The sequence below is a fragment of the Dendrobium catenatum genome, unplaced genomic scaffold (genome assembly GCF_001605985.2).
Source record: "Dendrobium catenatum unplaced genomic scaffold, ASM160598v2 fragScaff_scaffold_370, whole genome shotgun sequence".
NCBI lineage: Eukaryota > Viridiplantae > Streptophyta > Magnoliopsida > Asparagales > Orchidaceae > Dendrobium > Dendrobium catenatum.
In genome coordinates this window covers 5,093,342-5,112,900 of record NW_021318832.1, presented here as the reverse complement: position 1 = coordinate 5,112,900, position 19,559 = coordinate 5,093,342, and the positions used below count along the sequence as shown (strand labels likewise).

Sequence of the window (19,559 nt, the reverse complement as noted above, 5' to 3'; positions counted from 1 at the left end):
CAGTAAGCCAACAATTTTATATATTTAAATGTAATTAGTATATACATTAATTAGAACCCAATAAATAATGCAATCATTGAATATATATAAAAATCAGTGAAATATTTCAACCATGCCAAATTAGGTAATAATTGTAATTTACTCGAATAAAAAATTGTGTAGACAGATTAAGTAAAGAATTTGTTGAACTAAGAACTTCAGGAGGATGTTATGAGTGACTTCACTTTGACTCAATTGTATTTTTATCACTTAAAAAGAATCATATATTCAACTTGTTCATAGAAGATCAAATTTTAGGTGAAGTGATTTTTATTCCAATTAAATTTAATAATTTGCATGCCTTAAGATAATTATTTACAAATTTATCATCTCTAAAATCAATTGACATGATGAACATTTGATCTCTCAATTTTGATTCTTGATAAAATCATGCTCCAAATACATCCATTTTACAACAACAACAACATCAAGCCTTTGTCCCACTATGTGGGGTTGGCTACATGAATCTTTTTTCTTCATTGTGTCATATTAAAAGTTAAATTCTCGTTTAAATCTAATAAAAAAAGATCATTTCTAATATTTTCTAATCAAAACTTTTTGGGTCTACTTTTACCTTTCTTAACATAAATCAAATATAATACATCTACTTTCATAATCGGGTTATCAGAAGGCCGTCGTTTTATATGACAAAACCATCTAAGGCTACTCTCTCTCATCTTATATTCCACTTAAGCTACTCCTAAAATGTAAATACCTCCACTATTGACTATACATGCCGAAATCAATCGATTGGTCGGCCGAGTTTAGCATTATCAATAACATTCATAGTCAAAGTCATCGGCCATGTCACCAAAAATGCCTTCCTAAGTTTGTTCTCCGTCAGCTCTCTCGCTCTCTCCTTGTCTCCACAGCTTCTCTCTCCCTCAATCTCCATCCTTCTCAGCAACCTAATTTTTTTTCTTTTCAATACATTTATGAAGCCTTTGCACAAACATTGCAATTTAATTCGAGTTGATTTCAGCTGAAAGTGACTCAATAAGCTATGTCTGGATCAATAACAAACTTCTGAATAATCTGAAATTTCAAATCAAACGCAAAGGTCCAAGATCCCTGGAGCTTTCAAGTGACTCACAGATGTTCTCAGCATTCTTGACTAAGATGCAAGAAACAGGCAAAGAAGCTACTCCAATGGCTTTTAATATTGGCTAGTTGTTCATGTCAGGATACTTGGAGTAATGAATAGACATGATACACACCAACTTGGAAGCTTCCATCAAATCAAAAGTGAATCATTTCATTGTATTTTATTTTCTTTTTCAAGATCTGCTCAAAATAAAATGTCATGCTATTATTTTGTGGTCAGAGGCAATTTTGAAAATATATATTATTTAATTGATTACAAAAAAAAAAACTATTATGTTAAAGTTAAAAAAAAAAATCTCATAAATTATAGGAGTATTTAGGTGCACATCACATAATTCATGCATTTATATATATAAAATCTAAATTTTTATATTTATTTATGTAGCACTCAAAAATTTAAATTTTATTGATATTATTAATATTAATCTATTTAAAAATAAAAGAATCATGTTCATATATATATATATATATTTGTGAAAATAAATATTTTGGGGTTAGAAATATAAACATATAAGAAGTATGAAAGAGAGAGTGCACAATTTATATAATAGAAAGAATCATCTAAAAGAATATTAATCTTGATTAGTATTTTCAAGAATTTTAAAAGCTCTCATGGTTGAGGCAAAAAATACTTTTATTTATTCAAATTTCTAAAATTATAACAAAAAAACTTCATATCTAAAATAAAAAAAGTATTTTATATTCATAATTTTAAAAAATATATGATGACTATTTTAGCAACAAAAGATTTTAATTAAATGACTAGCATTCAACAACATGAATGAGAAGGATTTTTTTTTTTTTTTTTTTTTTTTTTTTTTTTTTTTTTTATATAGGAGAGTAGATCTTCTTCCAATTTGAAAAAAAAAGTAGTAGCCAAATATTTGGCAAGATTCTCCAATTGGTTAAGGTATTAATATCCTATGTTGAAGTCAAGATGCTATGTAGAAATTTGCTAACACAAGTTCCACCATAGATTCTCAAAAAATATTTTGGAACCTTCATGGTAATCACATCCATGGGGTCTAATCTTTTTTATAAGTAAGATTAATTAAAATAATGACTATTTTGTCCATGAATGAGCTAATTCAAAGCTGAATATTCCAACTAAATAACTACCAAATAACAAGTGGATTCACATAAAAACATAAAAATATTTCCCTAATTTTGTATAGTTGTATATGAACATGTATATCCCTCTCATCATAACCTTAAATTGGCCCACAAAATAAAATAATTATATGTTGACATGACTTGTTTATACATGTAATTAATTGTGTTAAATCTCTCCATATATTAGTATTTCTATGTATTTTATAAAAAATAAAAGTTTAGTTACCATATTGAATTATTGATAATGTACGGTTGAGATTATCTCTTAATTCTTTAGAAGAGGGGACTCATTGATGCATAGTGAGAAAGATTATTGGATAGGCTCTCTTCTGAAATGGAAACTATATGGTTTAATAAAAAGAGATTATGGGGCATAGGATGGATCTATAAACAACTTTTGATTATGACTGAAGCCTTAAAATTCATCATAATTGCTCTAGAAAACATCACGAGATATGGCCCAATTGAAAAATTCACTATATGTCAGAAGAGACTAGAGTTCATTCTTTCTCATAGTTGAAGAAGAAGGGATTATTTGAGAACAGATATTTGATTTTTTTTTTCCTTTAGTGATTATAGAAAGCTAGTGTTCACGGATGGATAGTTAGCACAAAATAGTATAGCTTGATATTCCCAATAGAGATTCGGGAAGTCTGACGTCCACAAAAAGATAATTAGTATCCAACAACAGAGTTAAAACATGATAGGAGTTTGGAGAGAATAGCAGCGATGATAGCTGAACTAGATAGAAATGTCTGATGACTCCATGGAGGATCTGCATATCCCTTCCACCCGCCGACTTGGTGACCACCTACATACTTAATTTCACAAGAGAGAAAGCACGCAGCCTCGAAGAATGGATTGCATGAGGAAGAAGGATGAGCAAGACATATCTCGTGAGAACTGTATTACATAAGGATGAGCGACTGTGAGGGATTTCGTTTCTCTAGATTTAGGAGAGATAATGGCACAGAAAACTAGGGTTTTGTGAGAGATGAAGAGTTTGTTAGCATCTTGTTCTTGCATTTTAGTTTTTTATGCTCGGTATTCGAAACTCCCCTGATTTGAGCGGGTTTGAAATATACCGCAAATGCACTAGATGAGATATTTGAAATACGCTTTTTTTATGTCAAAATTTGACTTTATTTTAACTCAAACACCAAAATTTTTAAAACTCTAGTATTTGAATTACTTTATATTTTGAACGCCATAATCAAATCCTAATTATACATGATTTGTAAACCTCTTAGTGGCCTTAGTACACCCATGGGACCCACACAAAATCTATATGAAAATTTTCATAATTCATAATAGTAAGTACTCCCTTCCCTCCCTTTATATGTACATCCTTCCCTTAATCTCCAAATCATTCTCCCTTCGAATTTCCAAATCCTTATTACCCTCCAAAATCCTCTATGGACCTCAACCAAAAAAATCAAATTCCCCACTTTTCACCCCTTCAATCCACCAAATTGAAACCCAAAACAAAACTCATCACCAACTCCGGCGTCGGCGGCCCCGCCAACAAGTTTGTTGGAGTGCGGCAACGTCCCTCCGGCCGATGGGTGGCCGAGATCAAAGACAGCACCCAGAAAATCCGATTGTGGCTTGGCACCTTCGAGACCGCTGAGGCCGCCGCCCTAGCCTATGACGAAGCCGCCTGCCTCCTCCGCGGCTCCAACACCCGCACCAACTTCTCTAACCGCCGCCCCTCCGACGGCTCCGCCTCCGCTGACTCCCCTCTCTCCGCACGCATCCGTAAACTCCTCCATCACAAGAAACTCCCCCTCAACGGAAAAGCCTCTCCCCAGCACCATAAAAATGGCTCCTTTCGGCCTTCCGGCGCCATTGCAGCTGCTTCCTCCGGCAGCGGCGTCAGTTCTCCGGCGAGTGAGCGAAAGCAAGAGATTTACAGCCCGTGGTTCGCTGAGGCTGCGGTTGAAACAATGTTCAACGGATTGGAGCTGAGCGATAAAGGATGCCGGTGGCCGGAGCTGGACGGCAGCGGCGCCGCGGAGGAAGTGGGTGTGTTCGAGAGGATGAGAGAGGAGAGGCAGACATCAGCGTCTTTATATGCGATGAATGGAGTCCAAGAGTATTTTGAGGCAATGCAGGATTTGTCTGTTTCGCCATCGTCGTTTGATGCCGTTTTGGATTTCCCACCATTTTTATACGAATTAGATGAATTCTGATTCTGAAAAAGATTAAAATGGCCGAAGACGATCTTTTTTTTTTTGGAAAATTATAGAGAATTCTCCCACTTGCATTGAATGAAAAATATATACATACGGAGAATCATGATGTGTCATATCATCCACTATACAGTAAAATTATAATGTGACTGTCTCTTGATTCGCCTCTGGTCCGCATTTGATGACCGCACGTAATAATTTCTCCATTGGAGAAATTATTTCGTACGGAGTCCGGACGTAGAGATATGTCCTGACTCCAATAAAATGTTGACATGTGGAGTGAACTCGTGGATATTCAATTGGGTTTATTTTTTTACTTTATATATTTAATGTGTCCGCAAAACTTTAAGCCAAGCGCACCGCAGTAAAAAAACCACATTAAAAGAGCAGTCAAAACACAACTACAATGCAATTAAAACGCAGGTTAAGCGCAAGTAAAGCACACAAAAAAAGTGCAACCAAAGTGCGCTCTACGTGTCAAATTTTAAGTGAATATACAGACGTATCTCTCGTACTCCACATGAAATAATTTCTGAATATAAAAGATGACCCAACTAAAATTCACATAGCAGCTAGAAATAGGACTAATAATAATAGTAGTGATTAAGCGACAGAGCACAACCGATTACATAATGAGTTGAATCGAACCAAATCAAATTGCAATATAGTTCAATTTATTTGACTTAACCGAATTTGCAAATCCTGCTAAATCATGAAAAATCCATCTTGTAACAAAATATATGATGTGACCAAAGCATAACATGTTTCTTATGACTAAATTTATCTTGCGACAAACAAATCTAAAAAAAATATCATCTTAGGTTTCGTTTTGGACTGCTTTCTTACTGCTTTAAGGAACAGTAAGAAAGCTATCCCAAATAAAGCCTTAGTACATTCAAAAATCGATGATGTGATTAAGGCTTCGTTTGGGACGGCTTTTTTATTGCTTCTGAAAACGAAGTTTTAGTACAAAAATTAAAAAAATTGTACTACAACTCAGTTTTAAAAAAGAAATAAAAAAGCCGTCCCAAACGAAGCCTAAATCTATGCATCTGAATACTTTGTTTCACAATAATGAAAGTTAGAGCATTCACTTTGAACTTAGAAGGAAAGGCTCAAACATGAAATGATAATATATAATCCAAAATAAATAAAAAATCAAACATCATTTAATAAACCCAACCAAACAAACTAAATATGCTCCATTAGATACGATATTTCAATTTAAACTAATTAATGCATACACTAACAAATAGTAAGACGCATTAATAAAACCTAATTGAGAGAGAGATGTAAATAAATTAGATCTCTCACTAAGGAAAAAATATTATGTGCGGATCCGAGATCAATCATAATGCTCGGTACCGCAGCTCGGTAATACTTGGTACTACTGATGTGCCTGCACCTAATTTGCTTCTAGACGTAGAGGCTGCACATAATAATTTCTCCTCACTAAGAATCTATTTGTGACGGTTATTGAGTTTTATATGGTTAATTGTGAAGTTGATACATGAAAGTAACTTAACTACTCTAATTATAAAAAGAAGCTTCTTATTAAAATATGTTAATAATAGTGGTCATCACCAAGTGGCTAGCGCTGACGGTTAGCGCTTGGTAACAGCTAACGGCCAATAGTAATATTAGCAATGAAGGATGGCGAGTGATAGGCGTTAGCGGTGATCAATAGTGAGAGGTGACAAAGATGGTGCTAATATGTGTTGACTGCAACTGGCGAGTGGCAGCGATTGGAATCAAACGGCGGCAATCATTTTTTGTCACAATAACATAAAATTTATAGTTTATTTGAATATTAACCAAATATAACAATATCTAAATTCACAAAAGTGAACCAGTTATTCTAAACCCTGCATTATTTATTAGGATTCATAATTAAATCAAATGTAAGTCTTAATTATTATTTTTAATGGGTGGAAAAATAATTATTTCTTAAGCATTAATCATTGATTAAAAATGCCCTAATGACCCATCTCTTTAGAATAGAACTATCAAATCAAATTATAATAAATTATTAAAAACCAATTTTATATCAAAGTAAATCAAATAAAATCTCACCACATTGATTGTATGAATTTGTAATTTCAAATAAAAAAATTTTCAAACATATTAAGTAAAAAAAATTTATTTTCCCAAAAAAAAAATTATAATTAAATAAAAATATTTTCTCGGTGTAAAAAAAACACAAAGGGCAGAAATTTAAAATAAAAATAAAAGGTCTGTCAGACAGCTTCAAGGCCATCCGGTCGGTCGAGACCAACCGGAACGATCCTCTACAGCTTTGATCAAACGATAGATCTCCACCGTCAATCACGCTCTGGCCTTGAAGCCACATGTCATCAACCAGACTTTATTGCTTGCCTATTCTATTGCTAGAAATGTAGCAGTACGATCCTATAGATAATAGTGGTCATCACCAAGTGGCTAGCGCTGACGGTTAGCGCTTGGTAACAGCTAACGGCCAATAGTAATATTAGCAATGAAGGATGGCGAGTGATAGGCGTTAGCGGTGATCAATAGTGAGAGGTGACAAAGATGGTGCTAATATGTGTTGACTGCAACTGGCGAGTGGCAGCGATTGGAATCAAACGGCGGCAATCATTTTTTGTCACAATAACATAAAATTTATAGTTTATTTGAATATTAACCAAATATAACAATATCTAAATTCACAAAAGTGAACCAGTTATTCTAAACCCTGCATTATTTATTAGGATTCATAATTAAATCAAATGTAAGTCTTAATTATTATTTTTAATGGGTGGAAAAATAATTATATCATTTTAAATCATTAATTTAAAATAATTATTTCTTAAGCATTAATCATTGATTGAAAATGCCCTAATGACCCATCTCTTTAGAATAGAACTATCAAATCAAATTATAATAAATTATTAAAAACCAATTTTATATCAAAGTAAATCAAATAAAATCTCACCACATTGATTGTATGAATTTGTAATTTCAAATAAAAAATTTTTCAAACATATTAAGTAAAAAAAAAAATTATTTTCCCAAAAAAAAATTTATAATTAAATAAAAATATTTTCTCGGTGTAAAAAAACCAAAGGGCAGAAATTTAAAATAAAAATAAAAGGTCTGTCAGACAGCTTCAAGGCCATCCGGTCGGTCGAGACCAACCGGAACGATCCTCTACAGCTTTGATCAACGATAGATCTCCACCGTCAATCACGCTCTGGCCTTGAAGCCACGTGTCATCAACCAGACTTTATTGCTTGCCTATTCTATTGCTAGAAATGTAGCAGTACGATCCTATAGAACAGATCCTGTTCAAGTAAGGTCGTGAAGAAGCCGCATAGAAACCGATATTTAACATTGATGATAAGAAATCTCCATGCTGTGTGGGACTAATTACACGCCTGCTTTGCCCGCTTGGCTATGATGTAGAGAAAAAGATTACGCTCATAATATATGATGGATATTATCAAATATACAAATTTCCGTCCTCTTTTATTAGACTTTATATTTAATATGTGATATTATATATTTAAAATAAACAAATTTTTTAGATTATATTATCATCAATAATAAATCTATTCAATCATATATGAAACTTGGCATAAGCATGTGAATCATAAACTTTAAGAATTAAATTTATGACTATCAAAAGTTCAATTTTGGTAAGCAATTAGTCAAAACAAATGTTTAGTTGAGATTAGTCTGACGAAGTTAAAGTACAATCATTCGAATCAAAATAATCTTAAATTAATCACTCGAAGTATATTTAAGAACTTCATATTTATGTTTAACAGACAAAAAGGTCTTTCAAGTTTGAATATTGAGTGTATGTAGTCAAAATAAGTGTTGATGAGAGGAATCTAAAGAGTCCAATATCAATAAATCATGATGTCATTCATGCAAATTAAATGTATAAAGAATCATATTTGATCACAAGGGTCAATATTAACCTCTCAATGAATGGTTTAGGGATTTTGGCCAGAAGAATCAAAATATGACTCATAAAAATATAAAAAGCCTAATATTCTTCATATTAGGAGAGCTTAGATATGAACCAAAAGTTAGAAAGAGCTTGTTCTGATGTTCATCCATTGACTACAATCGCATAACTACCATCACATAGTCAGCATCTCCCAACAATCATCACATAACCTCCGTTGTATGACTACCAATAAGGTTAAGCGCACACCGCCAACATTAATACTTACACATGACATCATTGGCAAGGTCGATGCACGCCGTTAACACCAATCCTAATGCTTGCATCGCCAACAAGTTTAATGTGTGCCATCAACATCAACACCAATGCAAATCATATTTAATAAGGTTAATGCACCCCATGACACCAACTCTAAATCATGTCATCTCCAATCAGGGTGTTGAATGTCATAAAGAAAGCATTCACACACCATCATTAATAGGTTGATGCGCACTTTCAATAATGACATTAATGAACTCCATAACTAATATGATCAATGTACATCGTTGACACCAATATTAAAACAAAAAATCACCAATAAGAATGATGCACTATTGCTAACACGATCAATACATGCCGACGCACTCCAACATTAATAATGTAAACGCCCAAAAATATGCAAAAACTAATCCAAATGTCAATACCAAGTCTTCTTCATGCATGGTCTCCCATCTTATTCTTATAATGAAGACTATCACTCTTAAAGATAACTCCAATAACTCAAGACTATCACTCTTCTTCTACATTTAATGTAGGCTATATTATACCACTGTCTTCTCTAGTTATGAGAAAAAGCATAATTTATTAACTTAAGACACATAATAGTGGTATCCTTTCAATTTAGCAAACTCCTACTTACTGTCGAATCCAGCTTTATTTTTTAGGATGGGCACACTCATTATATTAAAAAATTAAATACTAATAATATATATATATATATATATATATAATTGCCAAAAATATTTCAACACTCAATAATTGTGAATTAAAAATAACATTAATTATTAATATCTTTTAACCTATTGATGTTAATCATTAATGCTGATTTAATTTTATAAATTAATAATTTTATATCTAATTTACTTAATTGGATATTAATAATTTGATTTATTAATTTTATAAATTCTGATCATATTAATTAAATTACAATGAATATAACATAATAGTTGAATTAATCATTAAATATAACAAGCTTTATGATATAATTTTATGAATAGAAATTTATAATTTTTCATGTACATAAAGAATTAGAGCTCATTTTTAACTCAATAATGCTCGTTTGTTTAAAGCTTAATAAGCATAAAATAAATCAAACATGAACAAAATATGAACACCTATTAATTTAAAAGTATCAAGCTTGAACACAAAAAAAAAAAAAACTCGAATCAATTTCTAACCGAACTTAAACAAGTTGATAATAAACGAACTCAATTATGAACACACGCATACTTGGCTCAGCTTGATTCATTTGCATCCTTAGATAAAAAATTTGATTAAAAAGTATTAGAAATAACATTTAATTATTATATTAAAATGAGAATTTAACCTTTAATAGAACATTATGAAGAAAAAAATTCATATTACTAACACCACATAGTAAGATATAAACCTTATGTTATTGTTGCTGTATCAAAAACCTAAATTTATAAAAGTAATTGAAGCTGAACATCAAGATTAGGACAAATGTTCAACACCAAACAAATACACAATAAAATACCAAATTAAAATTCAATGGCACATTGAGAACATAAGAATACTTAAGGAAGGAACCATTCACCATACATACAGTCTGTAAAGGTTGCAAAACTGAATACTAACAACCAAGAAACTGAAAAAAAAAAAATTAAAAAAAAAAATAAACTGATTTCTCTAAAGGTCTATATGGGGAACTTTTATTTGGTCCGGTCACCTGACGTAACTCTACGTCAAACGCCAGTAAAATAATGCCACGTGTTCTCACTATTTACCTCGCGGCCCGACAACTCCGACCCGGAACGGAGACGTGATTGCTATGTTCGCGTGTTGCTAGGTATTGCTCGGTATTTGTCGATTTTGCTCGACAATAACGAGAAATACCATTCTGTGAAGACCAATACCAAGCAAAACCGGTATTGATCTTGACATAGCGATATTTTTCATTATTGTCAAGCAATACCTAGCAATGTCAAGCAATACCTAGTAATACCGAGCAATACGCGGACATAACAATTCTGGGTCAAGTCGTCGGGCCGCGCGGTATTGAGTAAGAGCACGTGGCGACATGTTATTGGTGTCCGAACGTAGAGCTACGTCAGGTCACCTGACCTAATAATTGTTCGTCGAACGGCTATTGAGTTTTATATGGTTATGAAGTTGGTGTGGTGAAGTAATTTAACTATTCTAATTATAAAAAACTTCTCATAGAAATATGTTAATGATGGTGGTCATGCATCATCAATAGTAATAGTAGCAATGTAGGATAGTGAGTGGTATGTGGTAGCGATCGACAACATATCACTCACTATCCCTCAGGGGCGAAACCAGCAATAATTTTTAGGGGGGGCAAATTTATAAGTAACTGTTTGCATATATGTCGGGGAAAAATGGGGCAGCGCCCCTTGGCGGGGTTCGACCATATGTTTCATTATTCCCTAACAATAACTCATCTATACAATGTATTAAAATATATTTGTGGCAATTGCCTACCATAGTATTTTAATATTTTTAGAGGAGAAAATAACTAGAAATCCTTGTAATAAAGACTAAAAATTACATAAATAATAATATAATGAGAAGAAAAAAACTATAAACCTGCATTATTTATTAGCATTCATATAATAATATTGTATTATTATTATTATTATTATATATATTAAGATAATTGATATCAAATGTAATCATTAATTATTATTTTTAATGGGTAGAAAAATAATTATATCATTTTATAAATTATTGATTAAAAATAATTATTGCTTAAGCATTAATTAAAAATGAGCCATCTCTTTAGAAGAAATAATTAAAATTATTTTATATCAAAGTAAATTAATAAAAAATGTTTATTTGGTATAAGAAACAATAAGGGCAGAACTATTAAAAATAAAAACAAAAGGTCCGTCAGACAGCTTCAAGGCCACCCGGTCGGTCGAGACCAGCCGGAACGATCCTCTACAGCTTTGATCAACGATAGATCTCCACCGTCAATCACGCTCTAGCCCAGAAGCCACGTGTCATCAACCAGACTTTATTGCTTGCCTAATTTACTATTGTAAATGTAGCAGTACGATCCTATAGAACAGATCCTGTTCAAGTAAGGTCGTAGTGATCCCGCTTAGACACCGATATTTAATATTGATGGTAAGATATTTCCCTGCCGTGTGGGACTAATTGCACGCCTGCTTAGCTATGAAATAGAGAAATTAACTATAACAAGATTAAGCTCATTATATACTATTAATATTATCAAACATTTTCTTTTTCTTTTTTTTTTTTTTACTTTATATTTATTATGTGATATTCTGTATTTAAAATAAATTAAAATTTTAAGAATATGTTATCATCAATAAATCTATTCAATCATAATGAAACTTGTCACAAGAATGTGAATTATAAACTTTAAGAATTAAATTTATGACTATCTAAATTTCAATTTTGGTAAGCCTATAGTCAAAACAAATGTTTAGATGAGATTATTCTAATGATGCTAAAGTACAAGCATTCGAATCAAAATAATCTTAAATCAAGCACTCGAAGTATATTTAAAAACATTATAATTGTGTTTAACAGGCAAAACGATTTGTCAAGTTTGAATATTGAGTGTATGCTGTCAAAATGAGCGTTGTCGAGAGGAATCTAATGAGCCCAATATCAATAAATCATGATGACATTCATGCACTTAAATGCAAAAAAATGATATTTGATCAAGGGGGCAATATTAACCGCTCGATGAATGGTTTAGTGATATTGGCCAAAAGAATCAAAATATGACTCATAAAAATATAATTAGCCTAATATTCTTCACATAAAGAGAACTTAGACCTTAACCTAAAGTTAGAAAGAGCATGTTCTGATGATTATCCGTCGACTACAATCGTATAACCACCATCACATAGTTAGCATCGCCCGACAATCATCAAATAACTTCTATTGTCTAACTAATAATAAGGCTGGCTCACACCACCAACATTGATACTGATACATTACATCGCTAACAAGGTTGATGCACGACGTTAACACCAATCCTAATGCTTGCATCGCCAACAAGTTTATTGTGTGTCGTTAACACCAATCTTCTTCATTTACTGTATACCATACTATACTAGTGTCTTCTCTAGTTATGAGGAAAATAATCATTTATTAACTTAAGACGTATTAGTGGAATACTTTCAATTTAGCAAACTCACACTTTTTTTTTTTTCTTCTTCTTTTTTGGATTTCTATGTAAAAAGCCTGGTATGTTCTAGAAGCTACTATTGACTTGATTTATATGTATGTGTGCAGGATCTTTGTGCAATGTTAAGATGATGAAGTCTCTTTAATATCATTAATGTTCTAGCACGTAATAAATCATATATTTGAAAATTTAGTTAAAGAAATAAGGAAAGTAGTGTGTTTTAGGCTTCGTTTGGGACGGCTAACTTACTGCTTTTTAAGCAACTTTTTATAACAAAAATTTTATTTTTTTAACTAAAAAGCTGCTTAAAGAGACAGTAAATTGCTTCTTAAAACAGCTTTCTCGTAAAAAATTTTAATGTTTTAACTAAAAAATTACTTTATGAAGCAGTAAATAAGCCGTATCAAGAAAGCCTTAGCCACTTTTAGCAACTTCATGAGAAGGCAAAGAAGAAAAAACATAGAGATGGGAAATAGAGATTTGTGATAATTCAATCTCAAGACATCTCAACTCTGAGGGACAAATATAAGAATTTATCCACTTTCCTTTGAGAGAAAATTACAATAGGTGGAGACTGGAGACTACGAGAGAGAGAGAGAGAGAGAGAGAGAGAGAGAGAGAGAGTTGCTTGATATGCATAAAGCTAAGTGTTGCAAAGTTGAGGATACTCACATGAATGAGTGGCTGTACAAAGTGCAGACGGGGAGAACCGTCCGCACACTAGTATAAAATTCAGCTATGTATCATTCGGTACCGCTGGGTACCACTAGGTACCGCTTGGTACTATGTGTGTGTAGACGGTGCTCCCCCATCTGCACTCCGCACCAAATATTTTTTCATACACTTAAGAGATAGTGTAAAAGGAGTGCATATGCAAAAAGTTGAAGTAGCTCCATTGGCACTTAAGATTAGAGAGAGTCGTCTTAGATGAGTTAATTACATAAAACATTGGCCTTCTTATGACTTGGTTAGATGAGCAGATTTATTAGATCTGACTAGGGCTGCAAATGAACAGAATATTCGACGAGCTCCTCTTGGGTCAGCTCGATTAGATCTTATTCATGTTCGTTTTATAAGATAAATGAAAAAGCTTACACACTTTTGATAAATAATCAATAGCTAAGTAAATAAGCTTGAACAGCTTGGTGCTCAGTCCGATTACGTTCACAAATAATATCGTTTAATGCTCATTAATAATCTCAATTAGAGCTTGACTGAGAAGCTCAATTAGAATTATATTAGAGTTTTAAAAATCAATATTATTAAATAATTCCATCTAATAATTTGTTTAATAATATATTTTTACTTCCCGCTTATACCTTAAATCAAAAACAGCTCACTCTTCAAACAAATATAAAATGAATTATAGATCGTTTCATAAACGAGTTCATTTGATAGCTTCAAAATACTAATTATATATATTCATGAATGAGCTCATTTGATAGCTCAAAAATATTCATTACATATGTTCGTGAACAAACTTGTTTGATAGTTTAAAAAATTACGTTAGATATATTCAAGAACATGCCCAATGTAATTTTTTGTTGGAACGCTCAATAAAACTCATTTGTTAAGTTAATATACATCTAGAAATAGAGCTTGTTTTTAGCTCGATACGACTCATTTATTTAAAGCTCATTAAGCACAAAATAAATCAAACATGAACCAAATATAAGCACCCCTTAAGTTAAACAAACCAAACTATAATACAAATAAAAAAGCTCGAATCAAACCCGAGCGGAACTTAAACAAGCTGATCATAAACTAACTCAAACATAAAAACACACTCCGCTCAACATGTTTCATTTGCAACCCTAGATCTAACCAACGTTAAAAATTTGATTAAAAAGTATTAGTACTAATATTTACATATTATATTAAAATAAAAATTTGACTCTTAATAAAACATGATGAAGCAAAAAATTCATAAGATATAAACTTGATCTTGTTGTTGCTGCATCAATAACCTAAATTTATAAAAGTAATTGAAGCTGAACATCAAGTTTAGGACAAATGTTCAACACCAAACAAATACACAATAAAATACCAGATTAAAATTCAATGGCACATTGAAAACATAAGAATACTTAAGGCAAGGAACATTTCATTATACATAGTCTGTAAAGGTTGCAAAACTGAATACAAATAACCAAGAAACTGAGACAAAACAAAACAAAGAAAAAAAAAAACTGATCTCTCCTTAAGCAGCAATAGCCTGAGATTTGTTGAGGATGACACCTTCATATTTGACCTGGAACCATTTCATGGCATCATCCTTCGTCACACGGTGCTGCACGCCGACACGAGACTTGCAGCGGCGGCGCCGGCTCACGCGGTAACCAGGACGCTCTAGGACGACGTAGAAGTCCATGCCATAGATTCCGGTTGAAGGATCATACCTGTGGCCAAACATCATAGATTTGTAAAAACATCAATAAAACATAATGAACATACTATTTTTACAATTCTGGTTATGTTCATAACAATATTCTATCGGATCTACATGAGTTCGCAAGCAAACATAACAATATTCGGTAAAAACAGCGAGAAAACGAAGAAATAGTAGTGGAAGAACGATCAACGATAGCAATTCTTATAGAAAACAAAGGGAAACAAGAACAAAGCAAAGATGCAAGAGATCCTCAATTCGAGAGGAGGATCGTCTCTCCCAAATCTCTAGACAAGAGATTCTAGAGCACAAGTCGTCAAGAAATCCAAATTCAAATCAATCAAAACATAATCTCCCCTAATCCCTCTCATCCTCTTTAATACAAAAACTTTCCTAATCTAATTTCACTCCCAAGCTCTAGCCACCCCCTCTTAAATTTCAAATCCAATGGACAAGTGGGGCGGGGCCAAGCCAAGGGAGGCGGATGGATTCCGCCTCCTGTATACTTGATGAACCGGCCCGGTTCGCACATCACCTATACAGTGGGTTCCTTTTGTGTTCCACCTGATGGACAGAAAAACAACATTGATACAATTTCTAAAGAACTAAATCTTTTAAGATTCACCGTAATAGAAATATCAAAGCTGTTGATGAAATATAATAACATTAGCAGGAGGCTCAGACTTTTGCTACTCTGTTCAAAGAAGGGCTACAACGAGCCCTTCTCATACAAGAGGTGTCAGAAAAAGGCAATAATCATCACAGCCATTTACATTACAAATGTCACCTAAAACAATGCTACTGATATCACAAACTTAATAACATAATTCAAAGTTAAATCAAGTAATCAACTGGATTTCAGCAAGGAAAAGCCATAAAGGCTCGCCTATCTTGCAATTTCAAATTATGTCAGTTAAAATAAATAAAAAAAATTGAATACAAGAAAACCAGTCAAAACAAACTATGTAAAGAATAAAATTTAAGAAGACAATTAATAATGAAAACAATGAAATATAGATCTAATAACATACTTGATACCAAGGTCAATATGCTCCTGAATGCCAAATCCAAAGCATCCAGTATCACTGAAGTTTCTCCTGAGAAGCTCATATTCCTTAACTTTCAAGCCACTTTCAAGGAGTTGCATTGCCTTTTCTCCTCTAACAGTGACATAGCAAGCAATTTTTTCATTACGCCGGATTCCAAAAGATCGGACAGTGTACCTGGCTGGAAAAAGCAACAAATTTTAATGAGAAATTGAAACCTAGCTTAAATGCAAGAGGATAAAATTTTCATTGTACCTTTGGAGAACACAGGAGTTTGCCCACTCAACTGCTCCAACACCTGAAAATATTCACCACATAATTACAGTAAATCATCGCATGCAATGGTAGAAACTTAAGTCAACTTTAAGCTAGCTTAAGCCCCAAGAGCCCAATGGAACAGTCTATTTCATTTAAGCAGAAACTTAAGCTAAACTTATCTAAGCATTAGGCCTTAACAAGGCCAAAAGACAAACCAAGTGATGGCAAGCTTAAACATAAATAATTAAATATATATCTTTCATGACAATTAAATACATTAAAATTAAGAATCAATCACCATTAATTGACCTTTATGAAGTTATTAAGCTTAATTTGTCATAAACTTATCTTTTCTAAGAAATTGAGGTTTCCTTTTCACAAGAACAACTTTTAAAAGTAAGCTTATCTTCTTAAAATTAAATAAATTTAAATTAAAATGAATTCAATCAGCAACAAGTTTATAATTATAATAAGTTCCTTTTATGGTAAATAAACTCATGGCCTATAGCATTAGAACACCATGATGAGTTAAGGAAATCAGCTTTAAGACCAAAGGCAACCAAATAGTTTTCTAAGCTCATCACATATTTTACCGCTTATCTTTTACATCAACTAGATGTACCTCTCATAAGTGAATAAACCGAATCACATAATTCAAACCACAAGTATATCGCAGCTTTAAATTTTAATTTTGCAAAACAGAAAAATAATATTTACCTCTCAAACTCAATTAACACAAACCAAGCAATAAAACCCAACAAAAAAAACATGCAAAATCCAAAAAATTAACCCATTTAACATATAAATAGGCACCACTAAACATCCACAATTCTGCACGCAGCACCAACAGGATAATTCCAAATGCAAGTAGTGAAAACTATATGACCAACCACCGCTTATCTTTTTCACCAATAAACGTTTTTTTTACTTTTTTAACTAGAGAGAGAAATTTCATTCAAAATCATCGCATGTCACACCATAATTTAACTCACAAGGATATTGCAATTTTAAATTTTAAATTTTGCAAAACAGCAAGGCAATAGGAACCTGTCAAATTCAATCACAAGCCATTAAAACCCATAAAAACAGCATGAAAATTTTGAAGAACCAACCCATTCAACGCATGAATGGGCAGCACCAACCATCCGCAATTCCACAAATAGCACCACCAAGGATAATTCAAACTACAATTCAGCAAAATAATAAAGCAAGCCAATATAGAAACAAAATGTCCAGCCACCCCACACCCCCATACAACATTTTTTCTTTTAATTCACCTTTTTCATATTTAAACAACAATACCAATGTCTATCATATTATATTAATAGCAATCAACGCATGATGCCAAAGTCCATTGCCTACTTGATCGAAAGGCCAAAGCAAACATAAAACCCAAGAATGACAGCAAATGTATAAGAAAGAAGGAAAAAATGCAAAATTCACCTCACACAAAACCTCAAGACTGGCTTTGTGTTGTTGTACTATAAATATCTACAAATCATATTCATCACGCATCTACATAGAAATATTATTGAAAAGGTATGAACTATGAAGTAGGGGGACACACAAGATTGGGATATTCCTTGTACAAGATCTTTAACTAAACAAAAAGTAAAAATGCCAAACAAATACCAATTGAAGCTTTACAAAAGTATGGCTCAAGCAAAAGATAAGACCTTGGGAAAAACCAATATATTTAAGTAATCTCTATAAAATAAAAGCACTTGTCAAGTTTTAACCCTCTTTATGAGAATAAAGCAAACTAAAGTACAACTAAACAATAAGCACCAAAAATTTAATGCAATGGTCTAATTAATTATTCTAATAGATAGTCAATGACTAAGTAGTCATTAATGCTTAAAGAGCTATCTAATTCATCATTTAATAAAACAATAAAGGGCTCTTGATGCAAATTGGTGAATGATCTTCCAAAGTGATAGTCCGCAGATTGAAGCACTCAAAGTTCTTTTAGGCCAACCAACCACAGCTTAGGTACACTTGATTTAAAACTCCTCCAAGCTTCTCGGTCAACTTAACATCCTATCTTTATCCAAATGGAAAATAAAAAATAAACAAAAAACGCAAAACCTAGAGCTTATAATCTTTTCAACTGCATTCTTAATGCAAAACCTTTTCAGGCTAAACTAGATTGACAGCAAAAACAAATTTAGATTTGGCAAACCTACAATATAATGATGCCGTCAAAGGAAATTTTAATCAAAATAGCCTTGTGAAATTCAATTGATAAGGAACTGTAGACACTTAAAGAAACTCCTCAAGGATAATGAACACGCCAATAAATAAACAAGAAAAAAATGATTTCACTCCGCCCACTAATCAAGGCTTAGGTTTTACACCTAAAACTTTTTGCTGTTCTCAAGAACCTATATTACCATAAACCTACTAACTGCATTGGATTTTTCCCAAAATTCATCGTAGAAAATAAACAGAAAGCATTAAAAATAAGGATCCCTCAACTTCTTCTCATCATTGAAAAGCAAATTCATAGAAGGATATTCACAAGATGTTGCGCCTAAAATAGCAGAGATTTAAAATCTAATTTCCCGCTGCGCTGCCACAGCATAGAAATATCAAGATCCACACTTCCACCCAGTGTATAAAGAACTTCAACCGCACAAGTCAAGCAAACGCATTACAAGATCATACAACAGGAAACAAAAAATCAATACCTTGGAAGCTCTAGTGAGGCGATCTCCGCTCTCTCCCACCGATATGTTGAGCACCAGCTTCTGAACCTTGATATCTCGCATCGGATTAGATAACTTCTTCTCTGATGCCTATATGACAACAGAAATCGATGAGAAAACCTACAAAGATATCCATAGAAAAAGCAGAAGCGAAAGGAGAAAAAAGGCTTGGAGAAGAGAGGAACAGAGCTAACCATAGCTGCGATCAAAGCAGTTCTCAGGAGTCGGCGGCAAGTTTTAATGGCGGAAACCCTAGTGCTTATATAAGCAACGAGGGTTTTGTCGATTGTTTACACGAGAACCGTTAGATTGAAGTCAAACGGTGATGCGAATGCATATTGTCCACGCAGCCCATTTAAAACAAAAAT

General features: G+C 32.8%; 2 protein-coding genes and 4 non-coding genes across 6 annotated transcripts; 1 reads left to right on the top strand and 5 right to left on the bottom strand.

Annotated features, from left to right (window-relative positions):
* The first annotated feature begins 3,671 nt into the window (after positions 1-3,671).
* On the top strand, positions 3,672-4,448 carry LOC110095445 (ethylene-responsive transcription factor ERN2-like). The gene has a single exon (XM_020820987.1). It carries the CDS (start codon positions 3,672-3,674, stop codon positions 4,446-4,448), a length of 777 nt encoding a protein of 258 aa, XP_020676646.1.
* A 2,231-nt stretch (positions 4,449-6,679) lies between these two features.
* LOC114579409 lies at positions 6,680-6,877 on the bottom strand. The gene has a single exon (XR_003700351.1). It is a non-coding gene; the product is annotated as a small nucleolar RNA U3 (small nucleolar RNA).
* A 682-nt stretch (positions 6,878-7,559) lies between these two features.
* LOC114579407 lies at positions 7,560-7,768 on the bottom strand. The gene has a single exon (XR_003700349.1). It is a non-coding gene; the product is annotated as a small nucleolar RNA U3 (small nucleolar RNA).
* A 3,740-nt stretch (positions 7,769-11,508) lies between these two features.
* Positions 11,509-11,717, bottom strand: LOC114579408. The gene has a single exon (XR_003700350.1). It is a non-coding gene; the product is annotated as a small nucleolar RNA U3 (small nucleolar RNA).
* A 3,105-nt stretch (positions 11,718-14,822) lies between these two features.
* Positions 14,823-19,507, bottom strand: LOC110095475 (60S ribosomal protein L11-1). The gene is made up of 5 exons (XM_020821025.2): positions 19,386-19,507; positions 19,174-19,281; positions 16,481-16,523; positions 16,211-16,406; positions 14,823-15,189 (listed from the first exon to the last, which is right to left on the bottom strand). The coding sequence occupies exons 1-5, from the start codon at positions 19,386-19,388 to the stop codon at positions 14,991-14,993; spliced, it is 549 nt and encodes a 182-aa protein (XP_020676684.1). The 5' UTR covers positions 19,389-19,507; the 3' UTR covers positions 14,823-14,990.
* On the bottom strand, positions 15,855-15,946 carry LOC114579404. The gene has a single exon (XR_003700346.1). It is a non-coding gene; the product is annotated as a small nucleolar RNA snoR1 (small nucleolar RNA).
* Positions 19,508-19,559: the final 52 nt, after the last annotated feature.

Coding starts and splice junctions, on each gene's coding strand:
- LOC110095475 (XM_020821025.2), bottom strand. Junction 16,407..16,480: donor AACTCCTGTGTTCTCCAAAG/GTACAATGAAAA, acceptor TGCTTTTTCCAG/CCAGGTACACTGTCCGATCT. Junction 15,190..16,210: donor CATATTGACCTTGGTATCAA/GTATGTTATTAG, acceptor GTTTGGCCACAG/GTATGATCCTTCAACCGGAA.
- LOC110095445 (XM_020820987.1), top strand. CDS start 3,672: ATGGACCTCAACCAAAAAAATCAAATTCCCCACTTTTCACCCCTTCAA.